Genomic DNA, 20,010 nt, shown 5'->3' on the forward strand with positions numbered 1-20,010 from the left:
ACTTTGTCTCTGTACTGACGCTTAGCTTGTTTGATAGCCTTGCGGAGGGAATAGCTGCACTGTTTATATTCGGTCATGTTACCAGTCACCTTGCCCTGATTAAAAGCAGTGGTTCGCTCTTTCAGTTTCACGCGAATGCTGCCATCAATCCACGGTTTCTGGTTAGGGAATGTTTTAATCGTTGCTATGGGAACGACATCTTCAACGCACGTTCTCATGAACTCGCACACCGAATCAGCGTATTCGTCAATATTGTTATCTGACGCAATACGAAACATATCCCAGTCCACGTGATGGAAGCAGTCTTGGAGTGTGGAGTCAGCTTGGTCGGACCAGCGTTGGACAGACCTCAGCGTGGGAGCCTCTTGTTTTAGTTTCTGTCTGTAGGCAGGGATCAACAAAATGGAGTCGTGGTCAGCTTTTCCGAAAGGAGGGCGGGGCAGGGCCTTATATGCGTCGCGGAAGTTAGAGTAACAATGATCCAAGGTTTTTCCACCCCTGGTTGCGCAATCGATATGCTGATAAAATTTAGGGAGTCTTGTTTTCAGATTAGCCTTGTTAAAATCCCCAGCTACAATGAATGCAGCCTTCGGATAAATGGATTCCAGTTTGCAAAGAGTCAAATAAAGTTCGTTCAGAGCCATCGATGTGTCTGCTTGGGGGGTATATACGGCTGTGATTATAATCGAAGAGAATTCTCTTGGTAGATAATGTGGTCGACATTTGATTGTGAGGAATTCTAAATCAGGTGAACAGAAGGATTTGAGTTCCTGTATGTTTCTTTCATCACACCATGTCTAGTTAGCCATAAGGCATACGCCCACGCCCCTCTTCTTACCAGAAAGATGTTTGTTTCTGTCGGCGCGAAGCGTGGAGAAACCCGCTGGCTGCACCGCCTCCGATAGCGTCTCTCCAGTGAGCCATGTTTCCGTGAAGCAAAGAACATTATAGTCTCGGATGTCCCTCTGGAATGCTACCCTTGCTCGGATTTCATCAACCTTGTTGTCAAGAGACTGGACATTGGCGAGAAGAATGCTAGGGAGTGGTGCACGATGTGCCCGTCTCCGGAGTCTGACCAGAAGACCGCCTCGTTTCCCTGTTTTTCGGAGTCGTTTTTTTGGGTCTCTGCATGGGATCCATTCCATTGTCCTGTTTGAAAGGCAGAACACAGGATCCGCGTCGCGAAAAACATATTCTTGGTCGTACTGATGGTGAGTTGACGCTGATCTTATATTCAGTAGTTCTTCTCGACTGTATGTAATGAAACCTAAGATAACCTGGGGTACTAATGTAAGAAATAACACATACATTTTTTTTTAAAACTGCATAGGTTCCTAGGAACGCGAAGCGAGGCGGCCATCAGTACACTTTTAGGTGGTTGTAGAATTTAACGGCTCTTTTCTGGATTTTGATAATTAGTGGGTATCGGCCTAATTCTGCTCTGCATGCATTATTTGGTGTTCTACGTTGTACACTGAGGATATTTTTGCATAATTCTGTGTGCAGAGTCTCAATTTGGTGTTTGTCCCATTTTGTGAAGTCTTGGTTGGTGAGCGGACCCCAGACCTCACAACCATAAAGGGCAATGGGCTCTATGACTGATTCAAGTATTTTTTGCCAAATCCTAATTGGTATGTTGAAATTTATGTTTCTTTTGATGGCATAGAATGCCCTTCTTGCCTTGTCTCTCAGATCGTTCACAGCTTTGTGGAAGTTACCTGTGGCGCTGATGTTTAGGCCAAGGTATGTATAGTTTTTTGTGTGCTCTAGGGCAACAGTGTCTAGATGGAATTTGTATTTGTGGCCCTGGTGACTGGACCTTTTTTGGAACACCAATATTTTGGTCTTACTGAGATTTACTGTCAGGGCCCAGGTCTGACAGAATCTGTGCATAAGATCTAGGTACTGCTGTAGGCCCTCCTTGGTTGGTGACAGAAGCACCAGATCATCAGCAGACATTTGACTTCGGATTCTAGCAGGGGGAGGCCGGGTGCTGCAGACTTTTCTAGTGCCCGCGCCAATTCGTTGATATATATGTTGAAGAGGGTGGGGCGTAAGCTGCATCCCTGTCTAACCCCACGACCATGTGTGAAGAAATGTGTGTGTTTTTTGCCAATTTTAACCGCACACTTGTTGTTTGTGTACATGGATTTTATATTCCATCAGTTTGTATAGCAGACCCTCATGCCAAATTGAGTCTAAGGCTTTTTTGAAATCAACAAAGCATGAGAAGACTTTGCCTTTGTTTTGGTTTGTTTGGTTGTCAATTAGGGTGTGCAGGGTGAATACATGGTCTGTTGTACGGTAATTTGGTAAAAAGCCAATTTGACATTTGCTCAGTACATTGTTTTCATTGAGGAAATGTACGAGTCTGCTGTTAATAATAATGCAGAGGATTTTCCCAAGGTTACTGTTGACACATATTCCACGGTAGTTATTGGGGTCAAATTTGTCTCCACTTTTGTGGATTGTGGTGATCAGTCCTTGGTTCCAAATATTGGGGAAGATGCTAGAGCTAAGTATGATGTTAAAGAGTTTTAGTATAGCCAATTGGAATTTGTTGTCTGTATATTTGATCATTTCATGGAGGATACCATCAACACCACAGGCCTTTTTGGGTTGGAGGGGTTTTATTTTGTCCTGTAGTTCATTCAAGGTAATTGGAGAATCCAGTGGGTTCTGGTAGTCTTTAATAGTTGATTCTAAGATCTGTATTTGATCATGTATATGTTTTTGCTCTTTATTCTTTGTTATAGAGCCAAAAAGGTTGGAGAAGTGGTTTACCCATACATCTCCATTTTGGATAGATAATTCTTCGTGTTGTTGTTTGTTTAGTGTTTTCCAATTTTCCCAGAAGTGGTTAGAGTCTATGGATTCTTCAATTGCATTGAGCTGATTTCTGACATGCTGTTCCTTCTTTTTCCGTAGTGTATTTCTGTATTGTTTTAGTGATTCACCATAGTGAAGGAGTAGACTCAGGTTTTCCGGGTCTCTATGTTTTTGGTTGGACAGGTTTCTCAATTTCCTTCTTAGATTTTTGCATTCTTCATCAAACCATTTGTCATTATTGTTAATTTGCTTCGGTTTTCTATTTGAGATTTTTAGAATTGATAGGGAAGCTGAGAGGTCAAATATACTGTTAAGATTTTCTACTGTCAAGTTTACACCTTCACTATTACAGTGGAACGTTTTACCCAGGAAATTGTCTAAAAGGGATTGAATTTGTTGTTGCCTAATTGTTTTTTGGTAGGTTTCCAAACTGCATTCCTTCCATCTATAGCATTTCTTAATGTTACTCAGTTCCTTTGGCTTTGATGCCTCATGATTGAGTATTGCTCTGTTTAAGTAGACTGTGATTTTGCTGTGGTCTGATAGGGGTGTCAGTGGGCTGACTGTGAACACTCTGAGAGACTCTGGGTTGAGGTCAGTGATAAAGTAGTCTACAGTACTACTGCCAAGAGATGAGCTATAGGTGTACCTAACATAGGAGTCCCCTCGAAGCCTACCGTTGACTATGTACATACCCAGCGTGCGACAGAGCTGCAGGAGTTGTGACCCATTTTTGTTGGTTATGTTGTCATAGTTGTGCCTGTGGGAGGGAATGCTGTCACCTCCAGGCAGGTGTTTGTCCCCCTGTGTGCTGAGGGTGTCAGGTTCTTGTCCGGTTCTGGCATTTAGGTCTGCACAGACTAGTACATGTCCCTGGGCCTGGAAATGATTGATTTCCCCCTCCAGGATGGAGAAGCTGTCTTCATTAAAATATGGGGATTCTAGTGGGGGGATATAGGTAGCACACAGGAGGACATTTTTCTCTGTTAGGATCATTTCCTTTTGAATTTCTAGCCAAATGTAGAATGTTCCTATTTTGATTAATTTAATGGAGTGAGTTAGGTCTGCTCTATACCAAATTAGCATACCCCCTGAGTCCCTTCCCTGTTTCACACCTGGTAGTTTGGTGGATGGGACTACCAGCTCTCTGTAACCTAGAGGGCAACCAGTGGGTCCGTCTCCTCTATACCAGGTTTCTTGCAGGATGACAATGTTTCCCTCTGCTGGACGAATATAATAACACTCTACCAGCATTTTAATCTAATGCATGTCTCAAGCTATTGTTAGTTAATAACATCTGAGAACCAGTGTAGATGAAAACGTTGGTATTAAGAATTAAAAGGCACACATCAGTTATCTTTACCTATTTATTTAAAAAGTGTTACATTTATAGTATATTCCCAGTACAAAATATTTTCCTAATTTAATTGATGCAAAACTGTATATAGGCAGAAGTAAACAGACAGCACTTTGTTTAACTAAAGCATCTCCATCTAATATATTTGATAAAAAACCTCAGACATGTAAAAATGTAATGGACGTATGCACAATTGGCCCAGCGTCGTCCGGTGTCCACATTAATTGGTAGTTACAGTCTTGTCTCATCACTGCAACTCCCATTCGGACTATATATATGTCCCTTATCAGTGCCTTAGACCACTGCCCCACTCGGAAGGACCTCGGATAATCATGAATAAAACGTGAATAATAATAATGAATGAGAAAGTTAAAGGCATAAATATCATACACCCCCCAAAAATACTAACCTCCCCTGCTAATGTAATGGTAATAATATGAGGTTAGCATGTTTTGGGGGCATGATATTTTTGCATCTGTAACTTTCTCACTCATCATTATTCACGAATCATTCAGGATTATCCGTAATCATGCTAACAGTAGAACTGTTAAGAAACAACATAATCTGAAAACATAACCAAAACAAACTGCCAAATGCATCCAACAAGTGTGTAGTCACAAACTTGATGTAGTCATTTTGTGCTAGGAATATGGGGCCAAATACAAACATTTGACAACATTTCATACATTATAAGCGAATTTGTTCAAATACTTAAGACACCTTTAAATGGGGAGACTAGATACATTAAGGGCATTCATTACTAAACAGTAAAACAAATACATTCTCTAATGTTGCCTCATAAAACATTGGATCTCAAATCCAAACTGCTAGAGTATAGAGCCAAATTCAAAGTTATAGCTTCACTGTCCAAATAAATACGTGGGGGAGTGTAGGTACTGTTAAAGCTCTATGTCTGTACAGGTATACATACAAATCATTCAAATCCAGACATAAAATATTTACACAAGAAGCAATCTAATATCACACAGTCAATTAGCTGAGTCACCTAATTACAGCATATCCTTTTAATAATTTTGGTTTACGAACCCATTATCTTCACTTCTCTTCCAAAGACAGACAGACAGTTTGTGGAGACATACTAAATCAAATCAAACTTTTTCACATGCGCCAAATACAACAAGTGTAGACCTTACCATGAAATGCTTACTTACAAGCCTTTAACCCTTACAAGCCCTCGTTTTTTGAAACGAAAACCAGTTTGTATTGGACAAATTCTAGTCGGTCCCTCTCCGTTTCGTTCCGTTGGCTCTGTTTGGTTCTTAAACGGTAAACGATTTATGTTGCAAGACGTAATGAATACACACCAGGTGCCAAGGCAACTTTACCAGGCAAAATCCGTCGGCGCGTGCCCAATCCCAACCCCAGCGTCAGGTGACATCGTTGAACCCGCCTTGAGCCGTAACAGGTGCAACACAATGCAGGTGCGTATGGAAGACTCGTGCACATGGACAATAGTTTTGAAATACATGTAGGACTAAATGTATCAAATAGTTTGGGGAAATAGATCTAGGACTTTAAAATTGATTATCTTAACAAGATAACCCCTCTGGAAATGTCTTTTACATAGTGCCTTGAGAAAATCAGATATCTTTTTCTATAGGCCTATAGTAAAAGTGGTGATCTTTCTATATATCAATTTATATAGAATTATATGTTGGGTAGGCTCCAGTACAGTGACCATAACTTAATTTACAACATTAGATGGATGTATCAGCATAGTGTGCAGTAGTCGTGGACTGTCAGCCAGCCTATTCAACTCAGCAATATGATGTACTATAAAGGGGCCCCAGCTATCTCCTCTTCAGTGTCTGTCCTGCCCTGGGTTTGTGTCTTAATGCCAAGCTTGTTTGTACTCTCGGCAGGGTGGGAATTCCATGTCAACAGTCCTTCGACACACAAAACAGGCAGGGAGAAAAGGGCCCAGGCCACAGCACTGTGGAGAGGTCACGGTTATGTTGCTCTGAAAGGAAGGAAGGGAGGTTGTTGGTGGGTGGTATTATTTGTAAGGCTCTATTCATACCGGTAGACAGTCACTCTATGAAGTTTGGCCAAGCCCCAGCCTTGAAGGATGGTAAACGTTAAACAAGGGTGGGAGTGCTTTTGTGTTAATAGTTTTCCCCCTTTCTCTCCAACATGTAAGCAATTCACTCAACACAACAACATGCCAACTTTAGTTCCACTCTCAAGAGCTCTTCTAGACTCAAAGTAAAGCACTTTGAGACCTTGTGAAAAACGTTTTATAAATGCAGAGCACTCAATTTTACATTGAAGAGGGATTCTGCATCTGTGAAGACCAGATAGTGAAGCGAAAGCTTCCTTCCTGGTATTGTGATGTCATCCTGGAATGCATCTTGGTCTGACTTGTGGAATCTAGAATCCTGTCATATTTCCTGCTACACTCCATTTCCCCGTGTCATGGTCAGCATATTGATCAATGTTCAGTGTTGTCCCACATTCAGAAGGGACAGATACAGTGAGCTCCAAAGTATTGAGACAGTTACATTTTTGGTTGTTGATTTGGCTCTGTACTCCAGCATTTTGGATTTGAAATGATACAATGACTATTAGGTTAAAGTGCAGACTGGCAGCTTTAATTTGAGGGTATTTTCAGGTAAACTGTTTAGAAATTACTGAGCTTTTTGTACATGATCCCCATATTTTAGGGGACCAAAAGTAATGGAACAAATTTACTTATGTCTATTAATTAAAGTAGTCAAAAGTTTAGTATTTGGTCCCATATTCCTATCTATTATCAGATTATTATTATTATTATCCTGAATATATTGTGAATAATGATGAGTGAGAAAAGTACAGACCCACAGATATCATAGCCGCCCAAAAATGTTAATCTCACCTGTTATTGTAATGGTGGGGAGTTAGCATGTCTTGGTGGTATTTGTGCATCTAACTTTCATCATTATTCACAATTCATTCAGGACAATAAATAATGGTAGTGTCCACATTAATGTAGAAGTGTTTAGGAACATATTCTATTCTTATTTCCAATGAAAGTGACTCCAACATTTACCATTCATTTCTATTGGGCACAAAATAATTTGAGAAAAAACCCAAACAAACAAGCAAATGCATCCAACAAATGTGTAGAGTCACAAGCTTGATGTAGTCATTGCATGCTATGAATATGGGACCAAATACTAAACTTCACTACTTTAATACACACAAGTGAATTTGGGGGGGACCATGTACAAAAAGTGCTATAATTTCTAAACAGTTCACACCATATGAATCAAAATTCATTTTAACCTCAGTCACAGTATCTTTTCAAATCCAAATTGCTGAAGTACAGAGCGAAAAACAAAGAAAGATGTCACTCTCCCAATACTTTTGGAGCTCACTGTATTTCAGCCACAGATACAGTATGTGTCTTGGGGAATAAGAGAGATGGTATAAATTGTTCGTTGTTTCACCTGTGTATGTGTGAAAATGAATGGTCATTGTCAGAGAAGGGTGTTAAGAGTTGTGAATCTGTTGTGCTTGTGTGTGTGTGAAGAAAGTTGTTAGCAAGCGCTGTGTGTGTATTAAGCCGTTAACATAGATAAGCGATAAGATACACACACTCCATATCCAATGTACACACACATAACATGATGTAATAACCCCACACAATGGTACAACCTAAGATATGCAACAGGTGTTTATCAAAATCATCAATGTCAAACAAGTGGAATACAAACGTCTGCTCTGGCTGAATGGCAGTTTCAAACCACAGTTCAATACTGTAGGCTAATACAGAATAGCATTACAGTTCAGTTGCAAATCAGTTGCAAATTCAAGCTCAGTAGGTACAGTATATGACACACACACACACAATGAAGACAGGTGAACCTGAGTTGCCATTTTATAGGCCCAATTGACACCTATTTTGTGTTTCCTATAGCGTGATAGCATTTTTGGCATGGGGTATTGGAGGTATAATTATAATGACGAATTGGTGAATATAGATCATTTCTGAAACAATCCAGCACTTTTACACACATAATGATCCTATTAAGTTTCTTTGATTACTTCTTTACCTACCTTTTTTCTAACCCCTTGTCCCAACTCTCCCCCACACCTAATAATACCCATCGATACATACAAATACCCCTAATTGCATCATTGTTGTCAGGGTAACTTTATGGGAACTGTAACCATGTTGTGTAGGTGAGAGAGGGGGACTGCTCTGTAGAATCCTTGGTTTGAGATGACAGATTAACCTGAACATGGGCAAACGGTGCACATACACACACGCTGCACCCATACATACCCATTCAAGTGATATATATGCGCGCACGCTAAACACACATACAATAATATTTTCCAAATGTTCCTCAATTCATGCATAAACAATGCACATTCCATTGTCTTTTCATGATCCCTGCAAGGTGCCTTCCACTCCTTCTGTGGAAAGAAGCCTTCTATTGGGTACGCCTCTCTCCATGTGGTTGATGCCTGATGTGCAGTTAGTCTCTACCAAGCTGATGCATGACATTTTAAGGGATGCATGATGTTTTAAGTGAGTGACATGTGATTCTCAATATTGGCAGTGCAGTGCTGTGCAGGCACGGGCTTGGGTTCTCTCTGGTGTGTCAAACTACGAGAGACTCTCTGCTCAGAGCAGGGGTCTGTTAAAGAAATACACCAAGAGCCACACGTTAGATACCCTGCAATCATGTTGCTCATGCTCGATTAGTCAGTGAGGGGATCCACACCAATCATGCAGGTCATGGTTTGTTAGTAATGTCTGAGTTCCACAAGAACGATACAATCACATACAGTAACATGCATTCTTGTTGGCATTAAGATTGGACCTTTTTCCTCTAAAATAAAGCATTAAACATTACATTATTTACAAAATAGATCAAAATGACATCAAAATAGTGCTTTGACTCTTTTTTTCACATAACAATCAATCAACATGAAATACTTTAAAGAAAATTATGTACAACACCCACTGATATAAAATAAAGACGCTAACCATGGCCAGTTGGTGTAATACTAAGACACTAGGATGGGTATACAGACTGTTAGAGTTGCTAGCCTTGCTACGTCTGAGCTCTTCTATCTGTGACAACCTGAGAGGGAGGGGTTCTTCAACTTGATCCTCCTATAGGTAACTCACCATATTTCGGTTCTTGTCCCTATCCTCTCGGTACCCCTGTACGGTGTGTGCTAATCCTTTAGGGGGACGGGTGTAGGAGAACGGTTGCATGGACGGGTCAGTGGACCGGTACCGTTCTGAGGGCGGTTCGACCGTGCGGCTACGTTCAGCGGTTGGGTTGATCGTTTGATACCTTTCCACCTTCTGCTCTGAGTACGGAGGTAAAGAGTCCTCATCCTCGGGCCGGTTGCTAGACGACTGTCTGTAGAAACCATCACTGCCCTTGCCCTTCGAACTGGCCTTGGAAGGAGTGTCACTATCCTCGTCAGCCCGTCCCTTTCCTCTCTCGTCCCTCTCCCCTGCCCTCCCCCTCGCCTTATGCTCCAATAGGTCATTGAGAAAAGCGTAATCGTAACCCCTCTCCCCATGGGTGTGCTGGTGGGGGCGATCGGGATCGCCATCCCACGTGTCCCTCCTCTTCTTCTGCGGCGAGGGAGGGGGGCTGCGGCGGGGATGCCTGTTGTTGTCCCGGTCTCCATGAAAACGGCGAGGGGGTCTGTGGTCCCAGTAGGGAGGGTAGTGCTCTCGCACCCGTAGCGCCAGGTCGTAGTCCATGTCCTGGTCTCGGGGCTCGCCCCTCCAGACACGGGGGCCGCAGGACATAGAAAACTCCTCCAACTCATCCAGAGAGCCGGTACGCCCCCTGGTGCCCAATGTCTTCCTCTCCAGGTGCACAGAGCGAGGGTTCCACCTTAAACACAGGGAAGACAGGGGATCAGAGTACATAACAGATGCACAGTGCTAACAACATTTTTAGTCCTACACTAAATACAAGATAATCAGGAATACAATATACAATACATATACAACATCCTCTTCTCTTTCTCTCACACACACACACACAACGTATCTTGAGTACTGTAGAGACAGTCATAGAGTTACAGTCACACTCAGTGGTACCTGCTGTTTTGTTTGTCATCCGTGTCGTTGCCACGGTAATGCCTGGGTCGACGACTGTTGTGCACGGGAGCTGCCATGAGTTCTGATTGGTCATCTAGGTCGGCGATGGGCGGGAGAGCGTTCATCTGGACTGTCCGATAGGTTTGCCGGAAATCCGTGTCCCCTCCCTCATGCAGAGAGCTGAGCTCTGATAGGCTACTGGCTGCTGGGACAACACATCACTATAGAGACTTTTACTGATTTCAAGAAAAGTTTTTACAATAGTATTTTGAATCTGAACTAATCTACGGCATCGACAGTACACCACCATCATCACTATGCATCAAGACTCCTAATCGAGTCACAGACACATCATCAAATTTCACCAAAACTAATGCAAATAACATCTGATAGCCATAGTGTAAATACAGACTTCCAATTTTCAAAGCAAATGCTTTTGCTGATGGCTCTCATGGTATGTTGCTCTTAGTTTACATCTTGGGAGAGACATTATAAAAGGAATCTGAGCCAATTATGAAATTACAACATGCCACCCATAGAAACAGAATACATAGAATGGGTATGCGTTCCGTGGAACACACCAGCCAAAAAGGGCTGTCTTCCTCCGCCTTATTGGAATTTCCAATGACAAGATGCTTTCCACGGCAATTCATGAATAAATGTGTGCTTACAAACAATTACTAAACCTTCTTACATTACTGGTATGGAAATGAACTTTCATGTGAAATAGAGAACCATGCCATCTAATAGTATCAGATTAAAATGCAACAGTCCAATCAATACAGAGCACTGATGTCTTTCATCTAGAGTCAAATCGCCATCCATGGTCAAATGTGTTTGAGTGACATCATCCCACCCCAATGGTCTGTGTATACTGATGGTATTACTATTTGATTATCTACTTAAAAACCTTCTTATAAACATTATGATAATACAGATAACATCGTCCAAAAAATGTGCTGTATTTACTAATGTTGATAAGTTTACAAATGGATGATAAATCATTTAATAATGGTTTATAAGCAATTTATAAGTAGTCCTTAAAATGGTTACCAAACAACCTTTGACTGATTCAACACAAATGGATTCTCTCAGTAGATGGAATTAATGACATTCAGTGTATTTAGGGTTAGTTTGTTATTAATGGTGAAATCAATAGTTAATGGAGAATGTAACGGAGGGTTTCTGATGAAGAGGACACAAACCTTTACACAAGCACTAACCAAGACACTTACATACAAACACACACATTAAACACAGACCGAGACAAATACACAGACATGCACACGTGGCGATTATAGAAAAACTACTGACTCCATACAGGCTTACATTGTGGAGGAGCCATCTTGGCAGAGGGAAACTGTCCCAGCTCCTTCTCCACGTAGTACAGAACCTTCATAGAGTTCTGACTGTGACTGGGCTGGAGACGATAGCCACTGCGTACTGTAGACACAGACGCACACACACCCACACACACTTATATCAAGGATAAAAGCCACTATGGGCACAGTAAAAATCCAATTACACAAACAAAAACACATAAAAACACACACGCACACACACCCCCACATGAGCATATGAATGCACCCATGCACACACACACAGTCACCCACCCACACACACACGTCTGGTCATAGACAACTCCACCCAGTTTAGAAACAGAAAATGAAGAGTGACATAAGAAGAGGGTTAGTTAACTCGTGTGACCCTCTACAAATGGTAGTTCATGTTACTGTGATATATCATGCAAAACTACATTTCCCACAATGCAGAATGGCTTGTCCAAGTCCTGCAGACTGAAAGGACGAGCGCAGGTATGGGTCGGGTCACTCACCCCCAGCTAGGTTCTTCTCCACTGAGGGGAAGGAGAGCATCTTAGGGTCCGAGGGACGGAGGGACGGAGGGGCAAAGGGGACCATGGTGGGGACCCCAGGGATATAGTAGGGGGGGTACACAGCAATCTGGGGGGGCTGGCCACTCTTTGCCATCTTCCCTGCCTCATAGACTGGAAAACAATGACAAATAATATTAAAATCCTAAACTTTTTAAAAGGTAAACAGATGAATGTAAGACTGTGTGTGTTTGTAGTTCTGTGTTTGTGCGCGTGTGTGTGTTACTCACGGTGACGTGGGCAGCAGCAGGTGTCGGGGCAGCAGCAGCAGCGGAGGTAGCAGCAGCAGGAGTGAGGGCAGCACTGACACCAGCAGATCCCCATCAACAAAAGGAACAAGATACTGCCCAGGACTACAGATCCCACAAACGTCCACTCTGGAACACGAACACAGAGATGAATAAGACTACAGATCCCACAAACAGTAGATATACACATCTTTTGTTACTTGAGTTAGTAACTACATGTGACTCACTCAAGTTACATCTTCTGCATCTCTGTCTATAATAACCATTGACATGAAAGGTCATATTAACCCCCCAACACTCTGGGTGTAGAGAGGCAGAGCTTGCTGGCTGCACGACAAGGCTCTCAACACTAATGATGAATTCGTCAGGGCGTAAGCAGAAATGAAAATGTCAATACTTCAGTATTGTGAAAAAACACATCCCAAGTGGACCTCTTCAGAGAGAGGGCGGGGGGAGGGGGGTTCTTGTGAATAATTCTGCTCCATTGAGGCGAGGTATTAAATACACTCCATGCATTTAGTACTGTAGTAAGAATATGATTGGGACAGGAAGGCTTCCATTTTATAAATGCTCACAGATCATTTGTTTGCTCGACATGGTGGGATTTTTCTGTGTCGGTAAAATTAATTATTGCGAGCAATGGCAGTGGAAATGCCTTTATGCGCAAATATTGATATAATAATCATGTACATTTGAAGTCAGTTTTTCACAATTCCTGACATTTAGTCCTAGTAAACATTTAATGTCTTAGGCCAGTTAGGATCTCCACTTTATTTTAAGAATGTGAAATGTCAGAATAATAGCAGAGAGAATGATTTATTTCAGCTTTTATTTCTTTCATCACATTCCCAGTGGGTCAGAAGTTTACATACACTCAATTAGTATTTGGTAGCATTGCCTTTAAATTGTTTAACTTGGGTCAAATGTTTGGTGTAGCCTTCCACAATACATTTTGGGCCATTCTTCCTTACAGAGCTGGTGTAACTGAGTCAGGTTTGTAGGCCTCCTTGCTCGCACACACTTTTTCATTTCTGCCCACAAATGTTCTTTAGGATTGAGGTCAGGGCTTTGTAATGGCTAGCTATACCTTGACTTTGTTGTCCTTAAGCCATTTTGCCACAACTTTGGAAGTATGCTTGGGGTCATTGTCCATTTGGAAGACCCATTTGCGACCAATCTTTAACTTTAACTGATGTCATGAGATGTTGCTTTAATATATCCACATAATTTTCCTACCTCGTGATGCCATCTATTTTGTGAAGTGCACCAGTTCCTCCTGCAGCAAAGCACCCCCACAACATGATGCTGCCACCCCCATGCTTCACGGTTGAGATGGTGTTCTTCGGCTTGCAAGCCTCCCCTTTTTCCTCCAAACGTAATGATGGTCATTATGGCCAAACAGTTCTATCTTTGTCCCCATATGCACAATCTTTGTCCACATATGCAGTTGCAAACCATAGTCTGGCTTTTTAATTGTGGTTTTGGAGCAGTGGCTTCTTCCTTGCTGAGCGACCTTTCAGGTTATGTCGATATAGGACTCGTTTTACTGTGGATATAGATACTTTTGTACCTGTTTCCTCCAGCATCTTCACAAGGTCCTTTGCTGTTGTTCTGGGATTGATTTGACTGGCTTACTGGGGCTCTCTCATGCCGTCCCTGCAGGGGGTGCGTCACCTGAGTGGGTTGATTCACTGTTGTGGTCAACCTGTCTGGGTTGGCACCCCCCCCACTTGGGCTGTGCCGTGACGGAGATCTTTGTGGGCTATACTCAGCCTTGTCTCAGGATGGTAAGTTGGTGGTTGAAGATATCCCTCTAGTGGTGTGGGGGCTGTGCTTTGGAAAAGTGGGTGGGGTTATATCCTTCCTGTTTGGCCCTGTCCGGGGTGTCCTCGGATGGGGCCACAGTGTCTCCTGTCCCCTCCTGTCTCAGCCTCCAGTATTTATGCTGCAGTAGTTTGTGTCGGGGGGCTAGGGTCAGTTTGTTATATCTGGAGTACTTCTCCTGTCCTAATTCGGTGTCCTGTGTGAATCTAAGTGTGCGTTCTCTAATTCTCTCCTTCTTTCTTTCTCTCTCTCGGAGGACCTGAGCCCTAGGACCATGCCCCAGGACTACCTGACATGATGACTCCTTGCTGTCCCCAGTCCACCTGGCCATGCTGCTGCTCCAGTTTCAACTGTTCTGCCTTACTATTATTCGACCATGCTGGTCATTTATGAACATTTGAACATCTTGGCCATGTTCTGTTATAATCTCCACCCGGCACAGCCAGAAGAGGACGGGCCACCCCACATATGCTCTCTCTAATTCTCTCTTTCTATCTTTCTCTCTCTCGGAGGACCTGAGCCCTAGGACCGTGCCCCAGGACTACCTGACATGATGACTCCTTGCTGTCCCCGGTCCACTTGACTGTGCTGCTGCTCCAGTTTCAACTGCTCTGCCTTGTTATTATTCGACCATGCTGGTCATTTACGAACATTTGAACATCTTGGCCATGTTCTGTTATAATCTCCACCCGGCACAGCCAGAAGAGGACTGGCCACCCCACATAGCCTGGTTCCTCTCTAGGTTTCTTCCTAGGTTTTGGCCTTTCTAGGGAGTTTTTCCTAGCCACCGTGCTTCTACACCTGCATTGCTTGCTGTTTGGGGTTTTAGGCTGGGTTTCTGTACAGCACTTTGAGATATCAGCTGATGTACGAAGGGCTATATAAATACAGTTGATTTGATTTGATTTGCACATTCGCACCAAGGTACGTTCATCTCTAGGAGACTGAACGTGTCTCCTTCCTGAGCGGTATGACAGCTGAGTGGGTCCATGGTGTTTATACTTGCATACTATTGTTTGTACAGATGAACGTGGTACCTTCAGGCATTTGGAAATTGCTCCCAAGGATGAACCAGACTGGTGGTCTACACATTTTTTTCTGTAGTCTTGGCTGATTTCTTTTGATTTTCCCATGATGTCAAGCAAAGAGGCACTGAGTTTGAAGGTAGGCCTTGAAATACATCCACAGGTACACCTCCAATTGACTCAAATGATGTCAATTAGCCTATCAGAAGCTTCTAAAGCCATGACATAATTTTCTGGAATTTTCCAAGCTGTTTAAAGGCACAGTCAACTTAGTGTAACGGATGTGAAACAGCTAGCTTAGTTAGCGGTGCGCGCTAAATAGCGTTTCAATCGGTTACGTCACTTGCTCTGAGCGAGGGGACGGACGTAAAATTATACTGTTACATTAGTGTATGTAAACTTCTGACCCACTGGAATTGTGATACAGTGAATTATAAGTAAAATAATCTGTCTGTAAACAAGTGTTGGAAAAATTACTTGTGTCATGCACAAAGTAGATGTCCTAACCGACTTGCCAAAACTATAGTTTGTTAACAAGAAATTTGTGGAGTGGTTGAAAAATGAGTTTTAATGACTCCAACCTAAGTGTATGTAAACTTCCGACTTCAACTGTATTGAAGTAACATGGAGTCACAAGACATGTTGTGTGGTCCTCCACTACAACTCGGGAAACCATGCAGTTTATTTGGCTACAGATTAAATAAGTTACGATTAACTTCACAGGCTGGTGATAGTGCACGTGATGAGCTTGATGCTCCTTTCCAATAAATATCGAGGGTCTTATTCTGGTGACATGATGATCAATGCTTGGCTGTAGTTTGACAAATAAAATCATGTTGTTCTTATCAATAATAATCACATAATGTAGGTAGCTACTATGACTGTGGGATGTTGGCTATAGCGCACGTGCCATGACCAGATGCAACAGGTTTTGTAACATGGGCATTTAAGTACGTTTGATGGAAACACATCTCTCTCTCTCCCTCCCCTCCCGGAGGACCTAAGCCCTAGGTCCATGCCTCAGTCCACCTGGTCGTGCTGCTGCTCCAGTTTCAACTGTTCTGCCTGCGGCTATGGAACCCTGACGTGCCACCTTGTCTCAAACTTGCCTGCTGTTTGGACCTGCCTGCTCTCTCTCGATCGACCTCTCGACCTCTGAATGCTCGACTATGAAAAGCCAACTGACATTTAGTCCATAGGTATTGCATTGACCTGTTGCACCCTCTACAACCACTGTGATTATTATTTGGTTCTGCTGGTCATCGATGAATGTTTGAACGTCCTGAAGAACGATCTGGCCTTAATAGCCATGTACTGTTATAATCTCCACCCGGCACAGCCAGAAGAGGACTGGCCACCCCTCAGAGCCTGGTTCCTCTCTAGGTTTCTTCTTAGGCTCAAGTCTTTCTAGGGAGTTTTTCCAAGCCACTGTGCTTTTGCATCTGCATTGCTTGCTGTTTGGGGTTTTAGGCTGAGATTCTGTATAAGCACTTTGTGACATCTAATGATGTAAAAAGGGCTTTATAAATAAAGAAATATTGTTTTATGCAGATTTTTTAAGATTCGCATGAAAATATGTCGCAAATTGGACAGAAACCTAGCTAGTGAGAGTGAGTTAATGCAAGACTGCGCAGAGGCAGAATATAAGATGAGGCCACATTGGTTCTTTTGTCTGCAGTTGTTAAAGCAATTCCCAGAAGATGATTGGACAGTGAGAGAGCAGCATGGGGGGGTTGCGATGACAGGTAAGCAGAGCCAGAGCAGGGGATGTCACCGAGGGGAACAGGTAAGGAAGGGACAGGTGAGGTGAAAAGGCAGCCATTTTTGGCATAATCACACACAGACTAACAGAAAGACAGACAGACCGTGGCCAGCGAATGAGGAAGCAAGCAGCCGTACCTGGTATAATCTCCACATCAAACTCTGGCAGGAGATCGTCCAGCACACCTGTCCTACCTGCAGAGAGAGGGAGACCAGAGGTGAGGCGCAGCAGACAGGAAGTAGCAGAGGGCAGAGGTCAAAAGTGAGGCAAATCAGCCAATCAGATGGAGTTATTGACTGAGGATCATGCATTGAGACTGGCAGAGATTAATCGACAGACACCAGGGGAAAACAGTACAATTCGTTAACACCTGATGCTGAAGCCAAAGTGATAATCATCATAAATCATTTCCCATTATTAAAAATGGATTTGAGAGAACATGTTAATGGTGGGTGAAAACAAAGTTCCAAGTGTGTCGCTTAATGATCTTTATGTAGTAAAAACCATGAGCTGACGCAAACCCAACATTTTTTGTTGAGGTGCTGGCTAACAGAGGGTAAACTATAAAAAGAAAGAAAGTCGCACTCTCTAAATATGCTCCAAACAATTCAATGGGTGCACCTAACCAACATTTCGGCACGCAGCATCTTCTTTAGGGTTATTGATCTCCACACACAGTCTTAAAGGCCACGAGTTCTGAGATCAAGGATCAAACTCTCATCTCACACTGAACCTAAATTTAGCAGGGTGCTATATTTCTGTGATGTTACTGTACAAACCCGCAACACATACAAATACACATCCAACATGCTCCACACGTCACATGATACTACAAGGCAAGCTAAAAGATCTGTAATCAGTGTGAGAGATTTACAACATAACCCATAACTGAACTCAAAGGTATATTCAGCCCTGTCAACAGGTCCTGTACCCAATAAAATGCTCTACGGGACGTTGAGATAAGGTCAGAGTGGAGGGGGTAGGAGGGGTGTGTGTGTATGTGGGGGAGGGGGCGTTAGGGGACAGACACTTCTGAAGCATTCTGGGTCACCAATTAACTATTAGAGCTCATCAGGGAAAGAGGGTCAGACGAACACTATCGCCATGGTAACAATGGTGGCTTTGTCTTTGCTAAACGTGAGAGAGACAGAGGAAGGGAGGTAAAAGTTAATGGAGATAGAGACAGAGTGAGAGAAGGATGAAGGGCAATGGAGATACAGAGAAAAATAATAGTGGGACCAGTCCGTGGCCTCACCCAAACGGCAAAATAAGCTAATTCTAATCTCTGTGTTTTAACCCTCTAGATCGGTTCAACAGGGTTGCTAAAATACCTGGTTTACTCTCATTACGTGTGCGTGCATGTGCGTGTGTCTCTACATATCAATCCCTAAAATAGTGTCTAAGGGTTATTTGATTCAACAGGTCTGCTAGCTGTCAGGGTAGACTGAACTCCCACAGCCAGACAGGCTCCAGTTGGCAGTAGTCATGGAGATAAGCACACTCCTCTCCTCTGATAAACAAAACACGCACACAAACACACACACACACACACACACACACACACAGATCCTACCAACCTGCTCTGGCACTGAGTCGTATAAACCCAGCTGAGCTCAGAAACCTGAAAGAGGGGAGAAACGATGTGCCTCAGAGGGGAGGGAACAATTATAAGAAGACAGGGGTAATAAGGAGTAGAGGAAGATGAGGCCCTCCAAGGGGGGAAAATAAAAAGCAGTGAGAGCAGTAGCAGTGTGTAGGTTAAATCACTGAGGAAGCCAAGCCAGTAAAAGAGCCATATTACAACCTATGTTGTGATATTTGCCTTGTTTTCTCTATAACACATTCCTTTAAACGCCACTGTGACACAAAATAAGGCTGTGACAACTAAAAGAAAACAATCACACAGTGGCGGAATAAATTCAACTACACATACGTTTGTTTCATCACAAAACCAGAGAGCAACATCTGTCCGGCCAATCCCACAAAGCAAATATTGCATGTTACAAACAGCTACAGTATATGGCCTGCAGCGTGGTCAAACAAGTTGACGTTTGACAGTTTACTAAACAACTACTGATTTAGAACCACAGAGTTACCGCAAGTCAGCACAGAGACAACAGGAGCACTGCCTCCACTATTCCAGCACCATTTAACTTAAACATCATATCAACAAGGCTATACATGCTTAGTTTAATACACTGAAAACAAACTTAATGTTGCTAAATATCATGTGGCTGTCCATGGTACTTATTTGTGTGTGTGTGTGTGTGTGTGTGTGTGTGTGTGTGTGTGTGTGTGTGTGTGTGTGTGTGTGCAATAATTTTTTAAAAGTTGACTCATCCTACTTGTAGACTAGTTGAACGCCAATGCCATCCTCCTCTCGTTCATGTTGGCAAAATGGTCCATGGATCTGTCATACAGTACACTTTTAGTTTTTGTTTTCATAGGCTAACTAGCTAAAATGCTTGCTAACCTAACTTCCTCGCATGGGCAACAATGAACCAGCTAAGTTAGCTAGCTAGTTAATGTGAGCCTATACCAGCCTACATATTGAACTTCAATCAAATCAAATCGTATGATTTTATTGGTCACATACACATGGTTCGCAGATGTTATTGCGAGTGTAGCGAAATGCTTGTGCTTCTCGTTCCGACAGAGTAGCAATATCTATCAATTCATATCTAACAAATCCACAACTACCTAATACACACAAATCTAAGTAAAGGAATGGATTAAGAACATATACATATAAATATATGGATGAGCAATGACCGAGCGGCATTGGCAAGATGCAATAGATGGTATAAAATACAGTATATACATATGAGATGAGTAATGCAAGATATGTAAATGTTATTAAAGTGACATTATTAAAGTGGCCAATGATTTCAAGTCTGTATGTAGGCAGCAGCCTCAAAGGCCAGTGGCACAATATATTAATTTATGTTTACATCAGAATCGCCATCATAATCATTTAGCCTGTACATAGGAT

General features: G+C 42.6%; 1 protein-coding gene across 8 annotated transcripts in view; it reads right to left on the reverse strand.

Moving 5' to 3' along the window:
* Positions 1-4,188: 4,188 nt before the first annotated feature.
* Positions 4,189-20,010, reverse strand: part of LOC118386128 (immunoglobulin-like domain-containing receptor 2) — a 33,936-nt gene continuing 18,114 nt past the window's right edge. For 2 of the 8 annotated variants that reach the window (XM_035773575.2, XM_035773581.1), the window contains 7 exons: positions 17,156-17,212; positions 12,390-12,536; positions 12,103-12,273; positions 11,598-11,711; positions 10,269-10,470; positions 9,330-10,059; positions 4,189-6,167 (listed from right to left, as the gene is read on the reverse strand). In XM_035773575.2, the coding sequence (XP_035629468.1) occupies positions 6,039-6,167; positions 9,330-10,059; positions 10,269-10,470; positions 11,598-11,711; positions 12,103-12,273; positions 12,390-12,536; positions 17,156-17,212 (1,550 nt within the window). In that variant the 3' untranslated portion in view covers positions 4,189-6,038. Of the gene's footprint in view, positions 6,168-7,844; positions 8,833-9,329; positions 10,060-10,268; positions 10,474-11,597; positions 11,712-12,102; positions 12,274-12,389; positions 12,537-17,155; positions 17,213-20,010 lie in introns of those variants that run through there. The other 6 variants (XM_035773576.2, XM_035773582.1, XM_035773577.2 and 3 more) reach the window with 5 other exon arrangements.

The sequence above is a fragment of the Oncorhynchus keta genome, chromosome 7 (assembly GCF_023373465.1).
Source record: "Oncorhynchus keta strain PuntledgeMale-10-30-2019 chromosome 7, Oket_V2, whole genome shotgun sequence".
In the NCBI taxonomy this organism is placed as follows: Eukaryota; Metazoa; Chordata; class Actinopteri; order Salmoniformes; family Salmonidae; genus Oncorhynchus; species Oncorhynchus keta.